The 27,407-nt window shown below is 39.0% G+C and overlaps 1 protein-coding gene across 4 annotated transcripts in view; it reads left to right on the forward strand.

Annotated features, from left to right (window-relative positions):
- The first annotated feature begins 8,570 nt into the window (after nucleotides 1-8,570).
- LOC121862362 (exosome complex component CSL4-like) overlaps nucleotides 8,571-27,407 on the forward strand; it is a 25,268-nt gene continuing 6,431 nt past the window's right edge. The window contains exons 1-3 of one of the 4 annotated variants that reach the window (XM_042360603.1): nucleotides 8,571-8,688; nucleotides 24,463-24,645; nucleotides 25,226-25,408. In XM_042360603.1, coding sequence (XP_042216537.1) covers nucleotides 24,478-24,645; nucleotides 25,226-25,408 — 351 coding nt within the window. In that variant the 5' untranslated portion in view covers nucleotides 8,571-8,688; nucleotides 24,463-24,477. Of the gene's footprint in view, nucleotides 8,742-19,670; nucleotides 19,800-24,460; nucleotides 24,646-25,225; nucleotides 25,409-27,407 lie in introns of those variants that run through there. The other 3 variants (XM_042360604.1, XM_042360605.1, XM_042360602.1) reach the window with 3 other exon arrangements.

Genomic DNA, 27,407 nt, shown 5'->3' on the forward strand with positions numbered 1-27,407 from the left:
ATGCTCTGTCTCCCTTTCTGAATATGGGTACTACATTTGCCTGTTTCCACAAGTCTGGCACAACTCCAGTGTCTAATGATTTTGTAAATAAGTTTACGAGGGGTCCGCTAATCTGTTCCCTACACTCTTTCAAGACTCGAGGGAAAATTTCATCCGGCCCTGGGGATTTTGTTTTCTTTAGTTTATTTATCTTCTTAAGAACATCCTCTTTTCTGATAGTGATATTCTTTAATTTCTCTTCTTCCTTTCCCTTAAATATCAGTTCCACCTCTGGAATTTCATCCCAAATTTCTTCTGTGAAAACTGATAAAAAGTAGCTGTTCAATGCTTTGCTTATCACTTCTCCCCTCCCTGACTTTAAAGGCCCAACTTTGTCCTTGACTTTTGTCCTATATACCTGGAAAAATCCATTGGGATTCGCCTTGGATTCTCTTGCTATTTTGATTTCATAGTCTCTCTTTGCTTTCCTTATATTTTTCTTAACATTCCTAGATAGTTCATTATACCTATTTCTGAGCTGCTCCTCCCCTCCCTTTAATTTCTTATATATTCCTTTCTTTATTCCTCTGTCATGTTTAAGTTTTCTGGTCATCCACCTTGGCTCATTCTTATTTGACCTAATTTTTCTGTATGGTATATTTTGTTCTTGTGCTTTATGTAGTATACTAGTGAATATATTATAGTCATGATCAATTGTTGTGTCATCTATGACCTCACCCCTTCCTACTGGGGACTGACGTGACTGTTCCCAGGTGACCTCACCTAGGTACCTTCTTAACCCCTGATAATCCGCCAACCGAAAGTTTGGGACTCTGACCATATTGTCATTGTTTTTCGTTTCCCAATTTAGGGTGAACCTGATTTCTCTGTGATCACTGTTACCTAGTTCTTCCCCTACTGTGATATCTCTGATAATATTTTCTTTATTTGTTAATACTAGGTCTAATATATTGTCACCTCTAGTAGGTTCTGTAATTAGTTGTTTCAAAAAATTGTCCTGTACTGCGTCTAGGAAGTCTTCAGATTCATAGTCGCCTACAATGTTGTCCCAGTCAATATTTCTGAAGTTGAAATCCCCCATAATGCATAGGTTGTTATATTTTGCTGCCCTACTCATTTCCTGCCATATGGGCTGAACTGCTTCTTTGCCAAGACTTGGGGGGGCCTGTAAATCACTCCCATAAATAGTTTTCTCTTCCTTCCGTGATTTCTACCCACACAGACTCGGTTCCTATTTCACCCTTTATTGAATTATTAATAAAACATTTTAATGTATCCTTGACGAAGAGTGCGACCCCTCCCCCCTTCCTACCTTCCCTGTCTTTGTGAAAAAGGTTGTACATGAAGTACAGCAAACTGTGTGAATTTCAAAATAAATTCTTCCTACTTTTTTTCAAGGAAAATTTGTCAATGATACTGTTTGTGTCAAGGGATTGTAGGAGGCCAGATTCAATGCATAATAATGAAAGTGAGTTTAATCTGGTTTGTCCCATGGTAAACCTCAGGTGATTTTTCACCCTAGATAGAGTAGAGAAAGACCTCTCTCCTTCACAATTTGTAATGGGGATGGTAGGGAAAATTCTTACCAAGATACTAATGTTTGGAAAGGCAGTTGTCAAACTACCATCTTTGGACCCCAGTAAAGTGGAGATGTTTGTCACTGACCAATCAGATTCAGAAGACAAAATGTCTTTAAATTGCAAAAACTCATCTAGAACAGAAGCTTCCAGGTCACTGGAATAGATACTGACAACCAATTCCAGTTGGGCTTTGATATCATCATATTTCATACCGTCATACTCCGTTAAGAAGCTAAACAGCTTTATTTCTGAGTAGGCATTTACTCTGTGCTCTAATTCATTCCTAAGGCAATCTAATATGGTGTAGAAATTGTCCACCTTGAACTTCTCACGTTCCACTGCGGGCCTATACTTATTGTACAGGGGCCCTTATGGTTGTGAATATATTATATAATGAAATACTCTGTGTACACTTGAAACAAGGTTATGCGCTGGCACGCTGCGCGATAAATTAGTTTCAGTGGACCCCCAGATACCGGTGGGCCATAGGCCAATGGCCTACTTGGCCTATTGGTAAATCCGGCCCTGCATATAGGGTGTAATATATAGTATTTTAACACTTGTCTTTTCCCCCATGACTGGATACATGACTCATCCACAGTTCAACAGCTAGAATATATCCCTCTATTATGATATCACTTCGTCTTCATTATCTCAAGAATTTTTTGAAGATTTAAAGCCGTGTGATGCTTTCGTGAATTGTAGACACAAAAATAACACAATACGTAACGTGCTAATATTCTCGAACTTACCATTTTCGGTAAATGAAGTTGTAGAAACGAGATAATGAGTTTCTTGACACACACACACTGTCAGCCACCCAGGACCTCACCTCAGCAGCTACCAGCAACTCATCGTTGCTAGGTTACCATCACAACAAACATCACCGCTGCCAGACACCAGTCAGTTTCTCTATCGTCTATACAGTACACTATTAGATACACACATAAGTAGATGTATATTTAATCAGTGAAGTCTTCATACAAGTTCACAATGCTACAGTGTAGGTATACATATAAAGGCTGTAACCCATGAGATGCGATTAAAATTAAGTTTATTTCCAATCATTACAGTATATACTCTCCCAACTGTTACAAATACGATAATTCACAATCATAACAATAATTCATATATCACTGTTTATTTCACATATTTAAAAAGGTATAGAATATTAACTCAGTCAATTTGACCAAGGACAGCTGACAAAGCCACGAGAGGCCTCTTTCCAACTTTCCAGTGAGTCCTTTTGCCATCAACTATTGGTTAATGTGAACAGTGGTAAATTATTTAACATTATACGTTCTAATTAACTTATGATCTTCGTCACTTATCAGTTTAATATCTAGTCGTAAAGTCTTATTTTATTGCATTGTTTATATACTAAATGTAAACTATGTATTGTCTAATGGTAGACACTGCTGCCATATGGCATCAAGAAAATTGTGACCAAGTCCCAGGTTGCTAATGTGACTTTATGCCTTATTCATACACAATTGCAGGGTCTCAGTTGTTTCCCTTACTATTAACAACACAAAATACATATATTGTTTCTCACTTTTGATCTTTTTTTTTCATTTTTGTATTTATTATTATTATTATTATTATTATTATTATTATTATTATTATTTTAAATTTTGTACTTTTTTATTATAAATTTTATTTACTATGTATTATTATTAATATTATTATTATTATTATTATTATTGTTATTATTATTACATTTTCGCCCCCCAGGCCCCGATGTGGGTCAGTGACCTGTGTCCGGGTGGGCTAATCCCCGGAAAAAAATTACAAAAAATAAGTGGCTTTTGTTTGTATTGTTTAATAAATCGACTAACAACTGGATGTAAAGTTTTTTTTTACAGTCCCTCGCCATAACACTCTTGTTAAGGTAGCTGAGTTTGACCTATTGACCATTCTTGAAGCTGATCTGATCAAGGAGTCTGAGACTGTAGGAGGAAAGCTCACCTCATGTTATTTTTTTTATCCTGCGACTGTGGCGTAACCAAGCGGGTGGCAAGTAAAAATACATCATAACCCCTTTGTGCCTGCAGGCAACATGATATTGTGCGATAACACCAGGGACCGAATACTTAAAAGTATTTACAATATTGTATCTCCCAGTTAACTCTGTAAGTCGATCCCATAAGTTGTAAGTCCTCAAAATAAAATATCCACCATCTTGTGACGTCAAATATTGTATCTGGATGGCATAACTACAGATAGTTTATGGAGTCCCTGAGAGCCAGTCGGAGGAAGCTGAGAGTAGAAAAACACACGATAAGTTGCAGTTTGAGAATATTTTATAGAGGATCTGAATATGCCATCCCCCCTCAGGATGTGAGGAGGCTGGGACAAAAGCGGGAGGACAAGCCTCGCCCCCTCAGGATCACACTAGTGAGTGAAGAGAAGAAATAGGAAGTTATTCGGCAGGTAAAAAACTTAGCAAGGAGCGAGGCATTTCGGAATGTATTCATTCACCCAGGTTGGACGGTAATGCAGAGGGGATAGCACAAGAAGCTCCTGCAGGACTTGAAGCAGAGAAGGGAGGGGTCGAGGAGGAACGGGGACGGGTGTACACGGATTATATCCAGGGTCAGGGTAGTGGAAGCAAGAGCGCCAGCAAAGATCCAGGGGGCAACGGTACACCCCACCCGGGGAAGCACTTCACTCTTGAAGATTGTTTTGGCGAGGGACTGTAAAAACAACAACTTTACATCCAGTTGTTAGTCGATTTATTAAACGATACAAACAAAAGCCGCTTATTTTTTTTTTTTTTTTTACGGGGATTACCCCATCACAAGCGGGGTACCACAGGGCAGTGTATTGTGCCCACTGTTTGTAAAGGCCTGGGACTTAAGGATAGAAATCCCTCACCAGACTAATCAGGATCTTAATTAAGGAAAGTCAAGGACCATGGTTTACTGAGGAATAACAGACAACCGTTTGAGATTGACATCTCTTTACTATAAAAAATATAACACAAAACTCTGACACCACTCAACAGACATCAAATAACAATTACGGGAGTCAAACAATTAAGTCAAGTCAACAGTTAATGGAGTCAAACAATTAATGGGGAATACCAGCAACAGCCTTCATGCTTTACGGCAACTTGCATCGTCCAACACTGCATTGGACAGGCCTGCACCATATATATCCGTCGTCCCCCTGTAGTAATCACATATCATACCCTGCATGGTTGTTGTTGTGGGGGGGGGGGGGTTCAGACTGTGTATAAATCTACACTTATTTAAAAATAAAGAAAGAAAAAAATGCAGTCCTTAGCTGTCCGCTGCTGGTTTTAACCTCCCCTGTTGCCTTTAGAGTTGTCTTTTGTTTTTCTTCTCTTTTTTTTCAGTTCACTTCGGCTCTTGTCAGTATCTATGTGCTATCTCTATGTACACTGCATTTTGCTATGAATAACGGATTTTGTACGCCCACTCAGTCCTTTTGAAACACAGAAAAACAAAAGAAAACTTACTTTGGGGCGCTAATAGAATGCCTTTTAGAATAGTCAAGCTTGTTGATTTTTTTCCTATTATTTCCTTATACTTTTTTTTCCTGTTCTCATCAACGACTATATCTCTTTGTGCTATCACTGTGTACACTGTATCTCCCTGTGAATGGTGTATTGTAGGCACAGTTTCAGTCCTTGAGAAAGCACACAAACAAAATAAAATTAAGTCTCTGTAGCACCTATAACACGACTTGGTTTCTGCTGGCAGTGGTGCCTTAACAGCTTGCTTGCCAATTTGTATTCACTTTAAGTTACTTACAACCTCTTCCACAGTCACTGATGACACTATGAACTTATTTAACTAAAGGCACAGTACTAGAACACACCCTGGCTGGTCTTTATCACAGCCGTGACCACAACTCGGTAAACAAATAAAATAAAAGTTTTGTCATATGGCAAAGATTTTGTGGTTGCAGGCCTCTTGACCTGGGCTGTACCTCCAACTAGGTGGAGATTGAGTTGTCAAAAACACAATCGCGTCTTGCATTAAAAATTCTACATCGATTTACACTTTCACATCACTAAGACGATCTTGATGTTCTTGTGTAATCACTGTCCAATTTCTGCCGCTCAACAACGAAGGCCTGAATGCCGAACACGCGTTGTTAGAGACGCAACACGACTCGACCCGCGCGCCCATACAGTACTTAAACTTAGACTACAGACTGGCAAGGGGGGGACCTAATTGAGGTGTATGAAAATCTCAAAAGGCACTACTCAGTCGAGTGCCCTTACCTGGAGCTGGCAGACGCTCGCCCCACAAGGGATCATAGCTCAAGGTTGAAGAAGCCGCAAGCCCGGAAAACTATGAGGGGTAACTGTCAGTTGGTTGAAAATGTTCAAAGGAGGGCCACCAGACTGGTGCCTGCCCTTCGGCACCTCAGCTACCCTGAGAGATTGCAGCGCCTGAACTTGCCTAGCTTATACTATAGACGGGCAAGGGGTGACCTAATTGAGGTGTATAAGCATCTCAAGGGGCGCTACTCAGTCGAGTGTCCTTACTTGGAACTGACGGACGCTCGCCCCACAAGGGGTCACAGCTCAAGATTGAAGAAGCCGCAGGTCCAGAAAACTGTGAGGGCAAACTTTTTTGGAGTGAGAGTTGTGAACTCTTGGAACAATCTACCAGAAAGTGTTGTGACGGCACCGAGTGTGAGCTCTTTCAAGACAAGACTTGACCAACACTGGAGCAGGTTCAGGTACATTCAGGAGCCAGTGCATGTCCAGTACTTGCCAACAGTGCGTAACAGAGACGTGACCGATCGCCCTAGCGGCTAACGAGCCGATCTTTTGGTGAAAAGGATAAAAGAAAAGAAAAGTAATCAGAGAAGTGACCGATCGCCCAAGTGGCTAATGAGCCGATCAGTGGTGAAGAGGATAAAAGTAAAAAGTAAAAGAACTCATGGAACTATCTGCCAGAGAGTTTTGTGACGGCAAAGTGAATGTGAGCTCTTTCAAGACCAGACTTGACAAGCACTGGAGCAGGTTCAGGTACATTCAGGAGGCGGTGCATGCCCAGTATTTGCCAACAGTGCATAACAGAGAAACCCAACCCAATGCCTGGCTTGCTCTGCCAGCTACCTAAACAAGCTACATACTATCCAGGGGGTCTGGTGGCAGCTACCTTAAAATTAAGAGTAGATTTAAGTTATCCCCTTAGAATTAGTGACCCCAGAGCCGGTGCATGCGGCCAACGAGCCGATCAGTGGCGAAGAGGATAAAAATAACTGATCGCTAAGCGGCTAACGAGCCGATCAGAGGATAAAAGTAAAAAAAAAATAGAGTGAAGGACTGTGGTCGCCAACCCTCAGATATGAGCACGGTATTCTTTATTGTTGCTATTTTTTGTATTATATATCAGTAGTAGAAGTAGTACAGTAGTAATAGTAGTACACAGTAATATTTTAGGCTTGTCATCATGTAAACAAAGACCCTTGTAAGGTGTACAGTTTTGCCATTTTAGCGGTGTTCCGCTAAATCTAGATGTTTTGACCCACCATCTAGCGGGTAAATTTGCTGTCTCGCTAGCGTTTTTTTTTTTTTTTTTTGCTGATTTAACTGATGTCTGGCGGATTTCTAGCGGTTTTAGTTATATTGTAATAGGCATGTTTGTGATGCTCAGGAGTTTGTGGGTCGTCATGCTGAGCGAGACCGCCAGGCAGGCGGAGGAGGAGGTGTTGCAGCTTGCTGCGGCTGTGCTAGGTGAACATATGTTGACCTCCGATAAGGTGGTGCTGGTTGACCCAGACCACGAGGCATACACTGGGGAATTCGCGGGGTCGGCTACTCGGCGACAAACGGCGTTTGTAGGGGAGAAATCCACTACAATATAATTATATTTGCATAAGTATAGAGTCAGTGGAAGGATCTCACTCTTGTGAAGTGGAATGAAGTTTCACAAACGGTCCTGTTTTGGAACTGTAGTGGATTTCTCCCCTACAAACGCTGTTTGTCGCTGAGTAGCCGACCCCGCGAATTCCCCAGTGTATGCCTCGTGGTCTAGGTCAACCAGCGCCGCCTTACATCACGGAGGTCAACTATCAAGCCACGCCTACCTCCGCTATATAAGACCTCACCTCGTGGTGACCTGTCGTTCTTTCTACCTACAGCTACCAGCAAGCAACACTTCCTCTGCTCCTGCCTGGCGGCCCTCGCTCCTACCGGCGACTATGCCGCCCTACAAGCTGCGTGTTCTCCTCTGAGCATCCTCACCAACCAGCTCTCTCTACATCACGCTTGGACTCATGCTGCTACCCCCCAGCACCAAGCTGCATTGTACATCCAATACAATATGTATACAGAGAGCACATTGTGAGTTTCCTTTCTCCATCCCATCCTGAGTGTGAACCAATATCGCATAACCCCACAGAATGAAGTACATAACTACATGGACGCATCACATTGTAATCCATTCAAGGAGTTGGCAGAGTTTGTTTTATCAGTTCTCGCCATACCCCTCTAATGCCGAAGTAGAAAGGATATTCAGCCAGTTAAATATTGTGAAAAATAAACTTCGAAACAGAATGGAAACAAAAATGACTAATGCTCTTCTTGCAGTATGAGTAGGTTTGAAAAGAAATGAAAAGTCTTGTTTTAAATGTGAAATACCGGCTGATATCTTGAAATTGATTGGAACTAACAATGCATACGTCAGTGAACCAATCCTGAAATCAACACCAAGAGCAAGTACAACTCGAGAGGAAACTGGGGTAGAGGAATTCGATGATTCCTCTTTCTTCCTGTTTTAAAGCTAGGCCATGCATATCCTTTGAGGTTGATTATACATTCATATTACTTTTGTGACATTATGCCCACCGGTATGTTAATTAGCTATACTTCTATGTACCATACTTTCTATATTTATCATTCTCTATATTTATATATAAATCAGTTTAATTGTCTATATATCTATATACGGTATATATAAAGAGGGTAACACTTGCTATTATCTGTACAGTTACAATCTAGCGTGTTAGGGGTTAAATCTAGCTGGTTTTGGAATCCCATATAGCGGGAATGTAAATTTGTAGCTGGGAACACTGACAGTGAAGTGTAGACAGTAGAAACGAGAGACGGGTAATAACGAAGGTATGTGTTAACACGCTTAGTGCTTTGCTTTGAAGGTTTTGTGAAATATTTGTGTAGGTAGTGCGTGTTTGTATTAACTCATCCTACTTGCTTAAATGCAAAAACTAGGTTTAAGTTAATGCATGAAAAAAATAATTTATTAAGAGAGCTCAAGCTCTCCATTGGCTAAGCCATGTTCATTAACTTTTACGGTAAATGTGTTTATTAGGGGTCCGACTAATTACCCAAATGTAGCCGCAATGAAGTCAAATGATGGTCTTTCATGAATAAATCGGACTGCCAATCACTTCTCGACTAGTATTTGGTGTCATAAAGTAACAAAAAATGGTAAACTTAATTTAATCTGAGTTAATAGATCGAGTAGATGTACGTAACCTAACCTAACACAACTCAGATTAAATTAAGTTTACCAATTTGTGACTTTGACAATTAGTCGAGTAGTTTACATGCACTGATCTTTCTCGATTAATGTTTCAATTTTTGTGCTTGAATTGTCGGTTGGTTGTCATGCTGATCTATTAAGGATTAAATTGTTACCAATTTTTTGACTTTGACACCAAATAATAATCGAGAAGTGATTCACAGCCCGATTTACGCTTGTAGGACCATTATTTGACTTCATTGTGGCTACATTTGGGTAATTAGTCGGACCGGTTTATATTAGCGCTAAGACCAGAAGTTAAGAACATAAGAATGCAGGAAACTGCAGCGGGCCTATTGGCCCATACTGGGCAGTCCTATTTACACCGAGCCCCTATTGCTCATATATCCATCCAACCTATGTTTGAAGCTATCCAGTGTATTCGAGTTAATGATGATATTTGGTAACCTGTTCCAGTCATCCACTACTCTATTTCCAAACCAATGTTTATCTATTTTGCGCCTAAATCTAAATTTGTCTAATTTAAAACCATTTTTATGAGTTCGCTCCTGGTCGGATAGTTTGAATGGGTCCGACTAATTACCCAAATGTAGCCGCAATGAAATAAAATGATGGTCCGACATGAATAAATCGGACTGCCAATCACTTCTCGACTAGTATTTGGTGTCACGAAGTCACAAAAAATTGGTAAACTTAATTTAATCCGAGTTAATAGATCAAGTGCATGTACCTAACCTAACCTCGACTAGTATTTGGTGTCACGAAGTCACAAAAAATTGGTAAACTTAATTTAATCCGAGTTAATAGATCGAGTGCATGTACCTAACCTAACCTCGACTAGTATTTGGCGTCGCGAAATCACAAAAAATTGGTAAACTTAATTTAATCCGAGTTAATAGATCGAGTGCATGTGCCTAACCTAACCTCGACTAGTATTTGGTGTCACGAAGTCACAAAAAATTAGTAAACTTAATTTAATCTGAGTTAATAGATCGAGTGCATGTACCTAACCTAACCTCGACTAGTGTTTGGTGTCACGAAGTCACAAAAAATTGGTAAACTTAATTTAATCTGAGTAAATAGATCGAGTGCATGTACCTAACCTAACCTAACTTAACACAACTCAGATTAAATTAAGTTTACCAATTTTTTGTGACTTTATGACACCAAATAATAATCGAGAAGTGACTCACAGCCCGATTTACACTTGTAGGACCATCATTTGACCTCATTGTGACTACAGTGACCCCTCCGTTAACGAACTCAATCCGTTCCAGAAGGTCGTTTGTTAACCGAAAAGTTCGTTAACCGAAACCATTGTTTCAATGGGTTTTTGGGTAATTGGTTCCAGCTCACCGAAAATTTCCTAATTTCAACAAAAATGGTAGAAAAGTTCACTTACTTTGAGGTGTGTATGTAGAAGGCTCCTGGATGATGATGATGATGGGATTTAGAATCGGGGTGGAGTAGAAGGAAGAAGAGAAGGCATTGGAGTGGAAGAGAAGTCACCCCATGGCGCCATTTCACCCATAAAATTTTAGCTCTCTTGGTGTAATTCAAGATTATTTTCTTTAACTCAACACTGCACTGCATTATATATTGTCAATATGTAAAATATATTTCAAAATGACCAATAATTTGCTTGGAAACACAGAAAAAAGCGTTTAGTTGAAGAGAGTCTCAAGCAAGATGTTACCTCCAGTGAAAACAGAGAGAGACTAACTCCTGTTTGCTGTGTTAAGAGGCTGGATGCCGTGCATTAAACTAGTCACTTTACCTTCAATTATGTTCAATAATTGTTGAAATGACTAAAAAATTGAATATTAAACTTTTAAAATTATTGAATAGTATAAACTTCTTGATATTTACTAAAATAGTAAGGAATTTAAGCCCTAGAACCGATTAATGTATTGGCGGACTGATACTAAAGCTGGTTGCCCGGTCAGTGCAAGCGAAAACATGTTGAGGTCGGTTCATAAGAACTTCGTTAATCGAATTGAAGATCCTTATGGAAGGCAGTTCGTTAATTGAAATTACGTTAACCGAGGTGTTCGTTAAACGAGGTGTCACTGTACATTTGGGTAATTACTCGCTCCCTCGGTACAAGCACGCTATCTATTAACTCGGTTTAAAGTAAGTTTTCCAATTTTTTGTGACTTTGTGACACCAAATACTAGTCGAGAAGTGGTTGGCAATCTGATTTATTCATGTAGGACCATTATTTAACTTCATTGCTGCTACATTTGGGTACATTTGGGTAATTAGTCGGACCGGTTTGAATACCTTGGTAATGTCCCCTCTGTTCAGCCCTGACTTCCATTTACACCTCTATCATATCGCCCCTCACTCTACGTTTCTCGAGGGAGTGCAAATTAAGGTGCCTTAACCTGTCTCTGTACTCAAGGTTCCTAATGCCCGGGATTAGTCTTGTCATTCTCCTCTGAATTCTTTCCAAGGATTCTATATCCATTCCTTAATACGGTGACCAGAATTGAACTGCGTAATCCAAGTGAGGTCTCACAAGCGCAAGATAGTTTTAAGATGACTTCGTCAGTCTTGTAACTAACACTCCTTTGTAAGAACCCAAGTACTGTACTGTACTCTATCAGCCTTGTTTCGAGCAAATACACATTGCCACATTGCTTACTTGGCGTAAGATTCCTGCTTATCATTACCCCTAAATCTTTCTCGCAGTCGGATTTCTCAATAACATCGTTGTTCATCTGGTAACTGGTTTCCCTGTTGACATCTCCTATACTGAGTACTTTACATTTATCCACATTGAATTTCATCTGCCATTTTACAGACCATTCAAAAATTTTTTTTAGATCTTCCTGTAGTTTTGCGGAGTCCTCGTCACATTTAATTACACACCCTATTTTAGTGTCGTGAGCAAATTTACTTATGTTGTTGTCTACGCCGATATCTATGTTGTTTATGTATAGAATAAATAATAATGGTCCGAGTACTGAGCCTTGGGGAACTCCACTAGTGACGTTGCTCCAATGGGTTTTTGGTTAAAAATTTGGCAAATTTGTATTAGTACACACAACTCTGTTAGGAAGTCAAAACTGTTTTTCAAATGTATTTTTGTGTTTTGATTGGTTCTGACCTTGATTTCCGATGGAAATTGCTTGTTTTTTAGTTTTCGAGTGTTTTGGGTGGGACGTTTTCCGACAAAAATCATGGCCAAGCAAATACAAAATACACCAAAAAACACAAAAAAACACCATGTAACGGAACCTTTTTGAGGTAAATTTATAGTATCACACCGGTTTTTATTTTAATATTAAAAATAGGATTTTCCTATAGTTTTTGGCGAGTTTCAAATGAATTTGATATCTATTTCCTCCGGAAATCACTTGTTTTTTTTAGACCCCTTTCCCCTATCCCCAAACAATCATAACGGAAAAAATTTGATTTTTTTCTTTTCGAATAAATCAAATAAATAAAAGGTAATTATATAGGACTAACCCGCGGCCGAAATTGATTGAAAACGATTATAAAAACACCGGATTTTCACAGTTATTTTGTAATGGACACTTTTAGTTTGTGCAAATGTGTTAAAAAATTGATATTTTTAAAATAAACGTTACTTAACATTTGTGGGTATGAAGAGCAGACCTAACCAACCTAACCAAACAAACCTACCTAACCTAACATTCTCACCGCCGCCCCCCCGGTATATTAAACAGAAAGAACTTTCTTTGATATGTTGAAATTTGAGGCATTTTTTGGACGTGAGATGTATCGGCGCTGACTGAGCCTGGGCAGCGGAGTGATTTGTTATTGAGATGGCATAAAACGCGAGCCACAGCGTGATGAAGTGATGGATGATAGTTTCCAAACAACAGTTGACTTAGCACACAAACCCAGTTCTATTTCACAGTATTGCTGTGAACAATACCTTCTACTTAAAGGAACGATGCCATGGTGTTTGAAAACTTTAGGATCTCGTTGTCTTTATCCCTAAATTCGCAAATTACGTCCATATAAGACAGGCAACAACCTTCATGCGTCACACTGAAAATGAAACTGCCCCGGGGAAGAGACGAGACTCCTCTCTTGAGCGTTGCCTTATTACTGCTGGCAAGACACGCAAGGTAAACTAGTGCACGCCTAGGTGCCTAATTATCCATGAAGTGAAAAATTTACACAACAAATGATTATCATATCAGAACTCTGATACTGTAAGGAAATAAACAATAATGAAAATAACTCGTCGGCGGGTTAATCCTATGTAGAGTATAAACCAAATAAAATACTAACCAACCAACAAAACCTAACCTAATCCCCATTCTTCATGCCCCACATCTTACCTTAATCTGTAAAACTATTGTAACACCCCCAAATATGTTGTTCTTCACGCAGTGTACACTGGTTATTACACTTTGGACAAAGAACTATATTCGGTAATACAGTCGGCCCTTAACATACGCGGGGGTTACGTAACAGAGATAGCCGTGGATGTTAAAAATCCGCGTATATGTGCTGCCCCCCCCCCAAAAAAAAAACCCTGGCCTCCATGTCCTTGTTTACCGTATATACCTGTGTATAGTTCGAGTTTTTAAGACCAAATTATTTGGCAAAAAATTGGGGGTCAACCTCTAAAAGGGTAATAGTTTCGTTAGGTTGAATAATATTTACCAGTAACTACCAGTAAACAATGGAAACGATGCACCAACGCACCACCAGCTGTGAGTGTTGGTACAGTTGCCAGGGCAGATCTCTTGCGGCATCATAGCAAGCCCAAAATAGCCAAATCCATGGTATGGTAGCACAGGACAATGTAAAACATAAAGTATTCATTTATTAAAGTTTATTTATAGATACTGGACATAAATTTTTGTTCATTACATTTGAAACATCAATCTTTGTTAATTAAATTTGAAATAAAAGAAAACTATGATACCGTATTTTCATTAAAATATTACATCACAAGTATATTTTACCTTAACTGTGACTGAATGAATATACGTATTCTCAGAAATAAGTATAGAAATGTAATATTTTTGCTGGAATGACGAACATATTACAGTGGAAAGTGGGATAAAATCATGACAAAAACAATGACTTTCGCTTTCTTTCGTTAATCAAAAGATTTTACCGTAATCACTTTTTGAATGGTTTTCAGTTAAAAAACTGTTGTACTCGTACTGTATTACAATAATATTCTATCCTATCATTAGCCTTATAATCCCACAACTGAAAACCATTCGAAAAGCGATTACGGTAACATCTTTTGAACGAAAGAAAGAGAAAGTCATTGCTTTCGTCACAATTTTATCCCACTTTCCACTGTAATACGTACATCATTTCAGCAAAAATATTACATTTCCATGTTCTCAGAAATAAATGGTAGTTTTGTTGAAACGTAATGTACAGTATTTAATATTAAAATGCAAAAATAGCTATAAAAACAATTAATACACCCGTAATGTACTGGCTGGCATCTCGTCCCTGCTCCCGCGTCCAAGGTCACCACTCCTCCCAACTCGCTCCCTCCGCTCCCTCCACCTCCTCACCGTCACTACTGCCGACAACAAACACAAATGTTTTGTGAATAACTGCACCTCCACTTCCTATGTACAGTACTGAACTGTACTGTGCTGTGCATTTTTACAAACAATAAACATGGCAAGAAAAGCTAATAAAAAAAAGAGATAAAAATTCACTTTACTGTACAGTTCCTATCCTCGGCGACAGGACAGGAGTCATCGGGCTCATCGTCACTCAATTCCATAACGGGTGGTGAAGTGGGGGCGACGGTGGATTCAGCTGCTTCCTCACTGCCGCCAGTGATTGATGGTGTTAAATCTCTCCTTAGGTGATCAAAGAACATGGTGATGGGGAGTTGTCGTCTCTTTCATTCATTTCTTCCATGATGTTTTTGTATGGAGCGAAAACGTCACCCATCCCTCGCATGAATTTCAGCGCATGCACCATGGAGGGGTCCATACTATAGGCCAGGTTTTTCAGTGCCTCAATATTCCTGGTCATCTCCCCCAACTTCTCCAACGTTATTTCTTGGTGCTCTTCCTCTTCCTCTTTCCCTTTCGCTTCCTCTTCCGAGTCTACTAACTCCTGTAGATCCTCCTCGGTCAGCTCAGTGTCGTGCTCTTCAATTAGCTCCCTAATCTCGTCCTCTGCCATGTCCTGGAAGCCTTCAGCAGCCACTTTCCTTGACAGTGCCAGGGTCTTTCTGAATATTTTCATTAAAATCCATCAAAATCATTTTCCTTGTCATCGTCTAAAGCACCAAACAGCTCCTCCCAGTCTTCTGCTTGAACAGGGCTAGAGGGTACGTGTTTTTCGAATCGTTTTCAATTAAAAAAATGTTACAGCACATGTATATTTTACCTAAACTGTGCCTGAATGAATATATTCTCAGAAATAAATAGTAGTTTTGCTGAAACGTGATGTATTTCAATGTAAAATAGGATAAAATACATGACGAAAAGAAAAGACTTTACCTGACCTTCCAATGTTCAAGAGATGTTACTCGTTTTTTTAATAGTTTTCGGTTAAAATACTGTTATATTACAATGATATTATATTCATACTGTGCTTGATATACTACATTCACGGAAATGTAATATTTTTGCTGGAATGACGTACGTATTACAGTGGAAAGTGGGATAAAATCGTGACGAAAACAATGACTTTCGCTTTCTTTCGTTGAAAAGATGTTACCGTAATCGCTTTTCGAATGGTTTTCAGTTAAAAAAACTGTTACACCACAAGTGAATTAGGATAGAATATTATTGTAATACAACAGTTTTTTAACTGAAAACCATTCGAAAAGCGATTACGGTAACATCTTTTCAACGAAAGAAAGCGAGTCATTGCTTCCGTCACTTTCCACTGTAATACGTACGTCATTTCAGCAAAATATTACATTTCCATATTCTCAGAAATAAATAGTAGTTTTGCTGAAACGTAATGCATTTCAATGTAAATTAGGATAAACTACATGACAACAAAAGACTTTACCTAACCTTCCGATGTTCAAGATATGTTACTCATTTTTTTAGTAGTTTTCGGTTAAAATACTCTTATATTAGTGATATTCTATTCATACTGCGCTTGATATAATACATTTACGGAAATGTAATATTTTTGCAACTACAATGCTGATGTCAACACAAGCGTGGTTACAGCGAGACTGACTGAGTGAGGGAGAGCTATGTGTGTGTGTGTGTGTGTGTGTGTGTGTGTGTGTGTGAGAGAGAGAGGTTGCGGGAGCGGGCGGTGTCCCGTGTTCGGTGCCGCGCGCGAGTTGAATGGCGCGCGATTTGAATGTACAGAATATTCCTCCGGTGGGGCAATCCGCGCATTTGCAAATCCGTGTATTATAAACCCGCGTATGTTAAGGGCCGACTGTACACCGTGTTTTATAAAAAAAAAAATTGAAATTGCCTTACTATTTTTCTGGTGTAACTATGCAATTGACACAAAATAATAATTCTCACAATGTCAGCACAGCTCTTCCAACTGTTCAGCCATATCTGGTACTCAAAATTCAAATCTCCGCTCCCGACCCACCCACTCATTGTTCATTGCCTAAAACATAAAAAAATCTTGCTCAATAAAAATTACTCCTATCGCTATAGCCAATATGAAACTCCCATTTCACCCTCCGCACATGCGCTGTAGACGCTTAAGAAGTGAACACGGAGGTCTGGAACAATGCGTGAGCGGGTGTCAGACCTCCTCCACCAGATGTAAACATGATATGGCGACACTTGTGAATGAGCGAAAATAAAAATTTTTACAAATTAATATCTCGGTTATCTGTAATTTCTGATGGAAATATCATAGAAGAAAAATTCCTTAGAAGTGTCTAAACATTACGAAAATACATATTAATAACAGCGAAAGAAAGACCGGTGTAAAATTATAAAGTCACCCTTTTTTGGGATGACATGACCTGACCTGATCTAACCTGACCTGACCTAACTCTCACCATATGTTGGAATCACTTATTTCTTACCTTATTGTCTGGTTCTGGTTCCTTTATAATCAGTGATGGTATACGAACACCAATGTCTCTTCTTTGTTTTGGGAATAAGGAATGAGTTACTATAATGCCAACTATGTTGGTCTTGACAATATTTACACTCATTCTTACTCTTAGGACACTTACCTGGTGTCGGGAGAACACCATGAGATCTAAAAAAAATGCTATAGCTTGTTCGTTTTTCCCAAAAACGCACAATCAGCTCCAAATAATTGAAGTGACACCCATCGCAGACTTCCATGTTTTTAAAGATTTCATTTAAGTACATCTGGAGAGAAAGAGAGAGAAATGGGCAATGGCAACTTGGCTCCCCTGGACCCCTATAATACATGATCTGAACACATTAGAATCAGAGGCTCAGAGTCCAACCATAAACAGAATCAGTCGCGAGTTATACTGAACAGTGACAACTTGGCTCCCTTATAATCAGGATTTGAGATGTGTGCAGCCCTGTAAGAAAGCTTATGATCACGACTTTCACCAATGTATAATAGTTCCCATCCATGTCTATACCTGACCCTTGCTGTTTCTATGGTTGCGTTATGTGACAACACAGCATAATGGGAATCTGCATATAGTGAATAGGTACTTAATTTTATGGGGAGAATTAGGATATGTTCCACAACTACTAAAAGTCAAAAGTAATGCTATAAAAGTTGTGGAAAAATCATACAATACTCTAATGTGGGTTATAAATAAAGATAATGTAATATAAAACTATAAAATATGATATAAAACTATAGACTAAGACATATGAAGAGCATGGGTGTTTGTGTGGAAAGTGTGTGTGTGGAGTGGCTGACACCACTCCAGCCACGTCCCGTGACGTCACATACAGCACAGTAGACACACACACACTGTGCCACGTTTCACAATCATTTTTGGAGCATTAATGCTGTAAAAGTTGTAGAAAAATAATTAAAATACTCTAACGTGGCTTAGAAATGAATATAATGCAGGTATAATATAATGTAATACAGTAAAACCTCGAATAACGATGGTAATGTGTCCTCCAATATTGCAGTGTAAGGTGAATCATCGTATCATGAATCATTAATTACAGTGATATCTCCATTAGCCGGAACAATTGGTGCAGAGCACTTCCGGGAATGAGAAATTTTCGGGGAACTAGACGACTTTCTCAAAGCCGAAAAAATCCATCATCACCGGAATTTTTCGGGTAACGGAAAATTTTTCTCAGAAGTTCCAGAAATTGCCCGTTACATCATCCCTCAAACCCGGAAAGATATCCCCCATCCCCGGAATTTTCCAGTATTTTCTGGAAAATGTGCCTGATTTTCATCTCAAACCCAGGAAAAAATCCTCCATCCCCGGAGTTTTCCGGGTATCGGGAGATTTTTCTCAGGATTTTCAGGAAAATGTGCCTCCCGGAATATTGTTCCCAAAACTGGAATTTTCAGAAAATTTCAAACTGGTAACAATTTTCCGGGAAAATTTCAATTCCAGGTATTGGAGAGTTCCGGGTTTGAAGGATTCTGGCTAATGGGGATATTACTGTACCATTAAAATAAAGCAATAATAATGAGATGCGTTCCAAAGTCTGACCTTTTCATATATTTTGTGTGGCTTTTTACCCTCTTTTTCCCCCCAAGACAATAACATTTATGAAAAATGCAAACTACAGTATATTCTTTAAATAATGTTTATGAATGCACCTTGTACAATGCAAATCAATAATAATATGGTCACACAAGATGAGATGGGACGCTATTGTTGTTGTCAGTGTTTCCACCCATAATGTCAGTTATCCATCTGAAACTGAAGAAAACAAGACCCTGGTTGTTGCTGTAGTAAAATTAATGTAAAAAAATGAATATACAGTACGTATATGTTTTAAGTAATATTATTTAATGTTAATAAATGGATCAATAGACGTAATGAACCACTATTTGTAAAGAAAAAAGCGAGACGGATTGCCAAAGCCAATGTGTGTAACTGCATACATGTGAAAAATATCATTCTTTTTCAACATAATAATATGAAAGCACCACTTATTACTGTTTATATATGTTTTAAATGATACTTACTAATGTAAAGCTAAAATTTAATCACCAATGGTGGTAAAGTTGAAAGCCAATGAATGTTGTGTGAGTTTTTACTCAGATGACGTAGTCATCAGGTTCAATTCTGGCTGAAACTGTAGGTTCAACTCTGGCTAAAACTGTTACTAATCCTGTAGTTGTTGCTGAAGCTGCTGCCAATGCTGAATTTGGTGGTGTAGCTGAAGTTGGTGGTTTAGGCCATCAAAAGAATCTTGCATTGCATCTTTCTTTTCTGATTATACATCTTTATGTAGAGGTCATATGCATTTTTCACGTCCCTGTTAATTTTAATGCTTCGTTCTGTTATTGGATCCACTTCAGAAAATATGTTCATTGCTTGCTCCATATAATATCCACAGACCTCTCACCTTCTTCATATTGTTTTAACACATCTTGTTTCTCGGCTAAGTTTATACACTTTCTTTTAGTTTTTGATCCAGCACTACCATCACTTGCTCTCTAGCTAATGTTGAATAGGGACACAAAAATGCCGTAAGAAACCTGAGAAAGTTTTTCTCCATTTCCTGTTCAGATGTGTGAAAACAAAAGGCCCGTCAAGCTGCGACTGTTTATACCAGTGAAGTTGACATCACCACTCGCCACTTCTATTTTCGTTGTAATCACCTTGTATGAAGAAAATAACAGTGTAAATTTAATTGGGTCCCAAATTAACTAGTGTATTAAATGTGAATCGTCGTTAGTAGAACCGTCGTTATTGGAGGCTTTCCTGTATAATATAATATAATGAAACTTAGTGCACCATATCTTCTACAGAATGCATAATAGGGAATCTTTTCCGCATAAAATGAATTATGGGTAGAAATAGGGTCACCGCAGAAACACGAATTCGCATACTGTATAGTGAATGCGCATAGAGCAAGGGTCCACTGTATATTGAACAACCACGGGGACATCACTCATCCGTGTCTAACACCTACATTTATTTCATGTTTCACTTTCTTTCCCATTTACTCTTTCTGTTGCCCTGCTGTCCTCATAGAATGCTTATACTGTACTGCATTTAGTATTCTTCCTCTCACCCCCATACACTTGTAAAGCCTCCCACAATGCTTTTTTTGTTCACCCAATCATATGTCTTTTTTTCCAAATCTACTATAAATCATTAAAACCAAGAATAAAGGCTTATAGTAGATTGGATTTTTTTTTTTTTTTTTAATAACCATTTGATTTAAGGTAGTGGATATTTTGCCATGACTGGTTAAGTTCCTACTAACACTATTTTACCATGAATGCGCTCTCATTGCCTAATCGTCCATTACCGGCAATCAAAACGGCGGTAAATTTGAAGTTTCAACCCCACCTACTGTTCGACCATAATTTTTTTTTTCATGGTATTTGGTGAGATTCTTTCGAATTTGATCTTCCTTTCTGTCAGAAATGAGTCATGTTGGATTATCACCCCCATAAAACCTGACTTAACCAACCAAAGAAACCTACCTAACATTACCAAACTTCCTAGCCATCTCTGCCATATTAAACAGAAAGTACAGTATACTTATTTTGATATCTCATAAAAATGAAAGCAACTTTTTTGAAGCACCATGGTGTAATTTTATGTTTTTTGTGGACGTGAGTACGCTCAGACCTAATGGGTTAGTTGTACGCAAAGAGACGACACGCAGTGGCTGCAGATTTACGTTTATTTCTTGTGTGAATTTATGTCTCGGTAATATACATTTGCAACAAAAGTGGTATTAGAAAAATTTTTCCAATTCACACTCAGAGTAAAATAGTGTTAGTAGGAACCGGTCACGACAAAATACCCATTGGTTTAAATCAGCCAACCCCACTTTGGCGAGTCTGAGAACTTCCCAAAGTACAAGATACTATTGCATTATATAATTTGTCGGGTATTATTATCGTTTCGGTCTTCCAGCGAATTTTAGGATTTTAAGTTTTGGAATGAGTGGTTTAGAAAATTCTAAGGCACATTTCTAGCATTTCCGTCAGAAATTTTTATTTTTCGAGTACAATACAGTATTTTAATCAATAAAATTACAGCACCAACACGTACTAAAAACCGAAAACAACACCATCACCTACTAAACACCGAAAACATGAATAATGTAATTTTTTATAGTTTTAGGATTTTTAAAGTTTAGGAAACATTAGGTCAGGTTTTCAAAAGTTTGTTTAGTGTTTTGGTAATTATTGACGACTGACCCTCCTGTGAATTAGCAAAGTAAATTATTTCAAAATGGCACAATTTCACTGTGTTCTGTAGAGGACACCCTACCCTAACCTAACATAAAATCGTTTTATAGAAGACACTCATAGTTTGTGCAAACGCTTTTTTTTTTTTTTTTACCTAACCCAACCTTAACATAAGTTTGCCGCATTACCGCCGAAAAGACAAAGTAGTGGGCACATTAGGCGCCTAATTATCTACCAAATGAAGCATTTGCAAAAGAAATGATTATCATATCAGAACTCACTGATGAAAATAGAGTAAGAAAATAAACACCAAAACAAATACAGTAACTTGTCGGCAGGTCAGTCATCAATATTACCCTGTGTTTTTTTTTGTTTTCTTTGTTTTTTATATATGAGTATTTTACCCCACATATTCCCTCTACTTCAAAGCCCTGCCCATATTCTGCTCTCTCCTCCCATTACGTGTTTGCCCTTAGGACAATTATTTCTTTTATTTTTTTCACAATACAGTATGTATATAGGATGGTGTGTGCATGTAACTAAAGAAAGTCACGTATATCTACTCGAAAGTACGAGTTGAAAAATAACCATAACACCTCACAGCTTGGCTTAGTAGCCTGGTGGTTACAGTGATGAGTTTAACCTGGCTACAATGCCATGATTAATCACTATTAAGCACCATTATATCAGTAAACACTAATAAAAACAGTAAATCCAGTAAAATATGGCAGGGAGCGAAGAGAGTTACAAGAGCAGACAACGTGCCAACTAGTGGTCACTCAATTGCCCCTGTTGCCAGACGTACGATCGAAATATGTATAGGAGAAATACATATCTTGTAGTCTAATTTGAAAATTGTGATAGGCACAGTGATAAACAAATTACGTAAATAATGCATTAACCTATGATAATACAGTTTAATAAGAAACATTGTATCATTACTAGAGTGAATGAAATCATATTCCCACAAACAACAAATGACAGCTCTGTTTATGTTTCCCGTCTCGGGCACCTGTGTCCTATGCACTGACGTCTTAGTTACACGAGCCTAAGTTGATCTTTGCTTTGTTTTGGGAATGCTTCTTAGGGAGGCTTCTTCGTCCCTGGAACCCCCAAATTTTGTCCGAATCTTCCGAAATCCGGATTTATTGGGTCTGAATCTTCAATGGTTCACTGTATTTATGTTGACCTGGGGCCGCATACTCAAAATGCCTTATCAGTTACATACAGTAGCAGACATACAGTACCATAACTTACAGACTGCTTACAGTCCTGTAAATTTCTCATACTACAGTACTATACTCAAAATTTAATTGCAGGTCCGTAAGTAGTCCGTAACTTTAGTGTTTACACTGTAATTCAGTTCTCTTGTCCGAAGGTAGATGGCAGTGTATGAGCTAGTTGGCCAATCGTCGCTTGGTTAACAAAATCGTCGACCAGTCACAAAAGAAGGAGAAATCAGCTGAGATCGACGCATGTGATAGTAGTTTGTTTGTAAACAAAAGATGGAAGGACCTACCAAAAGAAATAAAATAATCTTATGGAAGTTGGACTTGAGATGTACAGTCAAACTGAAGAATCATGCCTCCCAAGTTTAAACAAGAGTGAAAAGGCAGTTATATAGGCCCCTAGCTTAATCAAGTTAATTGCAATCCATATTTTATGCCCATTATCATTTCATTTTGGCTAGCCCATGGACATGTAGAGCCTATCATGCTATCATAAGCCATATCCTACCTAAGAAAATAGGCTTTCATTACTGAGGGATATCTACGGCTATACCACATTAATAAGGTCTATCTGCAAGTTTACTCAGTCGTAAATAGAAACACTCAAGCCTCTTCTTATCGTAAAAAAAATTAACTAAAAAGACAAACTGTAATAACGTATTTTAGTGAGTTGATGCATATAACATTTCCTTCGTTGTTCTATGATAAAACAAGTAGTCTAGCAAGCATTATTACAACATATATATATTTTTTTTATGCAATCGGGAAATAGTGTACTTACTATATCCGGGTTGAGCATGTTACAGTACTTTAGGACTCGCTTATGCAGTCCACTGACAAATATTTGTTTTGAGTATACCGATCGAGGACTGTTACTCCAGTTACAGGGTAAACAAACAGATACAGTCCTGTAAATGCTTTAGAGTATGCAGCCCCTGTATGACAATTTTACTGGGCATCATTATTATTATTATTATTACTGTATTATTATTATTGTTGGTAGCTTGTAAGTTGTTTGATGTGTTCCTGTGGATGAAACAAAACCTTTGGATGTAAACAGTAATATGAAATCATTGTATGTAAACATAGATTAGTGTTTGGGATGAAAAATAATTACAGAAAATAATATTGTATAACACAAATTGTAAATCTTGATATTTGATGATATTTTCTTTATGTAGTATTAAGAACTATTTATCGTCAATATGCAAGTATTCACAAGTACCAGATTAACATGCAGTACATGTAGCTACAGTACTTACTTCCACTGTTACCCTTCTTCCGTACCTCAAGAAAATCCCCATAATTAAGTGGCTTCACAAGTTAAGTGAATCTTTTTTCTTTTCTTCTTTCAGTTTCTTTCATCCTGAACACTAATGTGCATCCACGAGCAATGTTGAGCCACCATTTTAATTTTTGACAACTCCGCTGTTCCATACAGAAGAACACTGAGCATTACCACATCATTTGATTTATCAGAGTTATGATGAGCCTACCTAACCTTTTTTAACCTAACCTAAACTAACCTAACCTAACCTTTTTTAACCTAACCTAAACTAACCTAACCTAAACTAAACTAACCAAACCAAACCTATCCTATCCTATCAAATCTAACCTACCTAACGTATTAAACCTAACCTACCAATCCTATCCTACCAAACCTAAACTAACCTAACCTATAAAACTTCTCTACCATACCTAACCTAATCTACCTAACATAACCTAAACTAGGTTAGGTTGGTTCATCATCATATTGTACCATATATCACTTGCATCATTTTAAGGATGATGATCACCTATCCTGCAATACTGTACATTGTTAGTACAATGTTCATCTATTATGTGAACAAGATTGATTTTTTTCTTCACCTTTGATAATACAGGAGGTATTTGAACACTTTTCAGACATTCTACTCAAACATGAAGTCTGGCAATGGGCACATTCTCTGTTCTCCGGGGCAGAGAATATGTGGAGCAAGTAGCTGCCTCATAGCCGGTGAGGGAACCTACACCTTCAATAAGTATATCTACGCCTCCCTTGCTGGACATGTCACAGTCATCCCCAGAGGAGAGGTCCAAGTTGTGAAGGTATGAGGGAGATGTGTATGTAAGGCAGCTGTGTAATCATTTATTCACACACACACACGCACACACACACACACACACACACACACACACACACGCACACACACGCGCACACAGATTTGTTTATCCTCGACCCTCCATTGTTATGGAATCTAGGGGGCTATAAATACTTAAAACAAATTAAACAAATACAGTACCTGGTCACTGATAAAACCCTGAACCCATATGTTTTCAAGAAGTAGAATGCAATATCCTAGACAATTGAATTACAGTACTGTAGTTATAGACATGAAATCATCACCAAAACAAGATGAAAGTAGGTCTCTACCAGTTTATTTACAGAGAAGACCTGAAATAAACTTTGATAGTTATGCGCTACGATGGTTGCCACATGTTGCTGACTATTGTATTAAGTGATGTTTTAGCCTGCCTCTTTTCTTCCTATCCACACTTGTCTTGCCTCACTCACCAATATTTCCCCATTCTTTAAAATTGCTCAGTGTCATCTTTTTTGCATTATCATGTCTTTCCATCATTATAGTCTTCTGGTCCTCTTGTTCCTCTGATAACCTCTCCATTTCAGGTCACGTTGGGACGCGAGGGCACGGTGATGCCAGAAGCCGGTAGTGTCGTAACGTGCCGCGTATTGAGCGTCAACCCAAACCTGACGACAGTATCCATTATATGCGTCGGTCCAAACAAGCTTCACTCACCCGTTTCCGGCACTGTCAGGAAACAAAATGTCCGGGATCACCAAGTTGACACGGTGAGTTTTGAATGATTATTTCTGTTGTATTTACTAAGCTTTATTTACCATATATATATATATATATATATATATATATATATATATATATATATATATATATATATATATATATATATATATATATACACACACACACGTAGTACCCCACTTAACGCGGTCAATAAAACCCACAGGGTACCGTGTTAAGTGAAAACCGCGCTAAGTGAACAACAGAACATATGGGATTAATTCCAATAGAAACTGGCCCGACCCCCAAACTCCACTTTTTGACGACACATAACTATGTTGTAGTAAAAATTTTATCTTAACTTTATGATGGTATGAAAAAACAAGTAATATAGAAGAGGTTAGGTTAGGAAAAATAAAGGTTAAGTTAGGAAAACTAAAAGTTATGGTTGAACACTTACGTTAGTAGAAGAGATGGGTCGGCGTACGGGGATGGAGGCTGGTTCCGAGGCAGAGGGCAGGCTACTGGCCCTCAGGTGAGTCACCATCACTGTCACCCACACTTGTTATGGCCTCCCTGACAAATCCCTCAAAGTCATCTTCACTGTCTCTACCTCTGTCACTATCACTGGCTTGGGCTGGCTGTGGTGGGTTGCGGGCGAAGAACTCGGTTATGCTTTTTTGACGGCTGGTGTTTATGTTGTCTTGATACACCGTGATGTACGGCTCCATAGCCTGCACCAGCCGGGTATGGAAGACTTCATAGCGGTCATCGTCATTGTCGCGGGAAAGGAAGGACTTCATTTTCTCTGCACACTCCATGGCACCCTTAATATCACTATGACTTAAACTGTGTTCTTCGGAGAATGACGCACCTTCTTCCTCCTCTTCACTGACGTGATCTTCTTCCAACATCTTGTCGGCAGTCACTTCAGGATCTCTGATCACCTCCAGGATGTCTTCGTTGGTGGTCTCGGAGAAGCCTTCAGCTGTAATATTGAGCGCAGCTTCTCTGGCAAGGTCCACTGCTACTGCAACAGTCTGAACCTCACCAGTCACAGGTTCACTCCTCCTCTCACCTGGTATGCCATGCAACACATGTCGCCATGCGTGACGAATCGTAGCAATAGACAGCTGATCCCATGCCTCCACCAAGAAGTCTACAGCTTGTTTGACGTTAAACTTCTTCCAAAATTGTTTGACGAGAACTTCTTGAGTCGCCACCTCTTGTTCCTTGTCCTCGTCGCTTTTACTCTCGCTGTCGGTGTCACCCAGCTTACGCAACTCATCCTTGGTGTTGGTAGAGTCGTTCAGGAGCTTGAACTTCTTTGCAGAGTACGCAGCTTTCACATTACAAATCAACTCCTGGTCCATGGGCTGGATTAATGACGTAGTGTTGGGAGGAAGGAAGACCACTTTTAAGTTGGGGTGACGATCCATAAGTAGGGGCGAGTGTCCGGGTGCGTTGTCAAGGAGCAACAAAATGTTGAATGGAACATTCTGTTGCTCGCATAATTTCTTCACGTCAGGAACAAAACAGTCGTCAAACCAGAAGAGGGACAGAGAAGAGGACATCCACGCCTTACGTACAGTTAGCCAGTGGACATTAAGCTTGTTCATGTCCATATTTTTGTAGGCGTGCGGCTTGCGGGCTGTGTGAATCACCGATAACTTTGGTTTACAGGTACCGGAGGCATTGGTGGTAAACAGGACGGTGATGCGTTCCTTCTGCATCTTCCGGCCCCGAATCCTGCTGGCATTCTTTACAACGAAGGTCTTGGACGGTAGCTTTTTCCAGAAAAGACCAGATTCGTCCATGTTAAACACCTGGTCGTCGGTGTACTGTCCTTCCTCCATAATCTCACGTAAGAACGGAGGAAAATCTCTAGCCGCCACACGGTCAGCACTCGCTTCCTCACCACCAATGTTGATGTTGGTGATCTTGTTCCTCTTCTTAAACCTATGCAGCCAACCAGAGGAAGCATTGAAGGGTTTGGGCTCTGCAATTCCCAGCTTACGTGACACTGCTGCGTATAGCTCACGTGCGTAC

Source organism: Homarus americanus, unplaced genomic scaffold, assembly GCF_018991925.1.
Source record: "Homarus americanus isolate GMGI-L3 unplaced genomic scaffold, GMGI_Hamer_2.0 scaffold31037, whole genome shotgun sequence".
NCBI lineage: Eukaryota > Metazoa > Arthropoda > Malacostraca > Decapoda > Nephropidae > Homarus > Homarus americanus.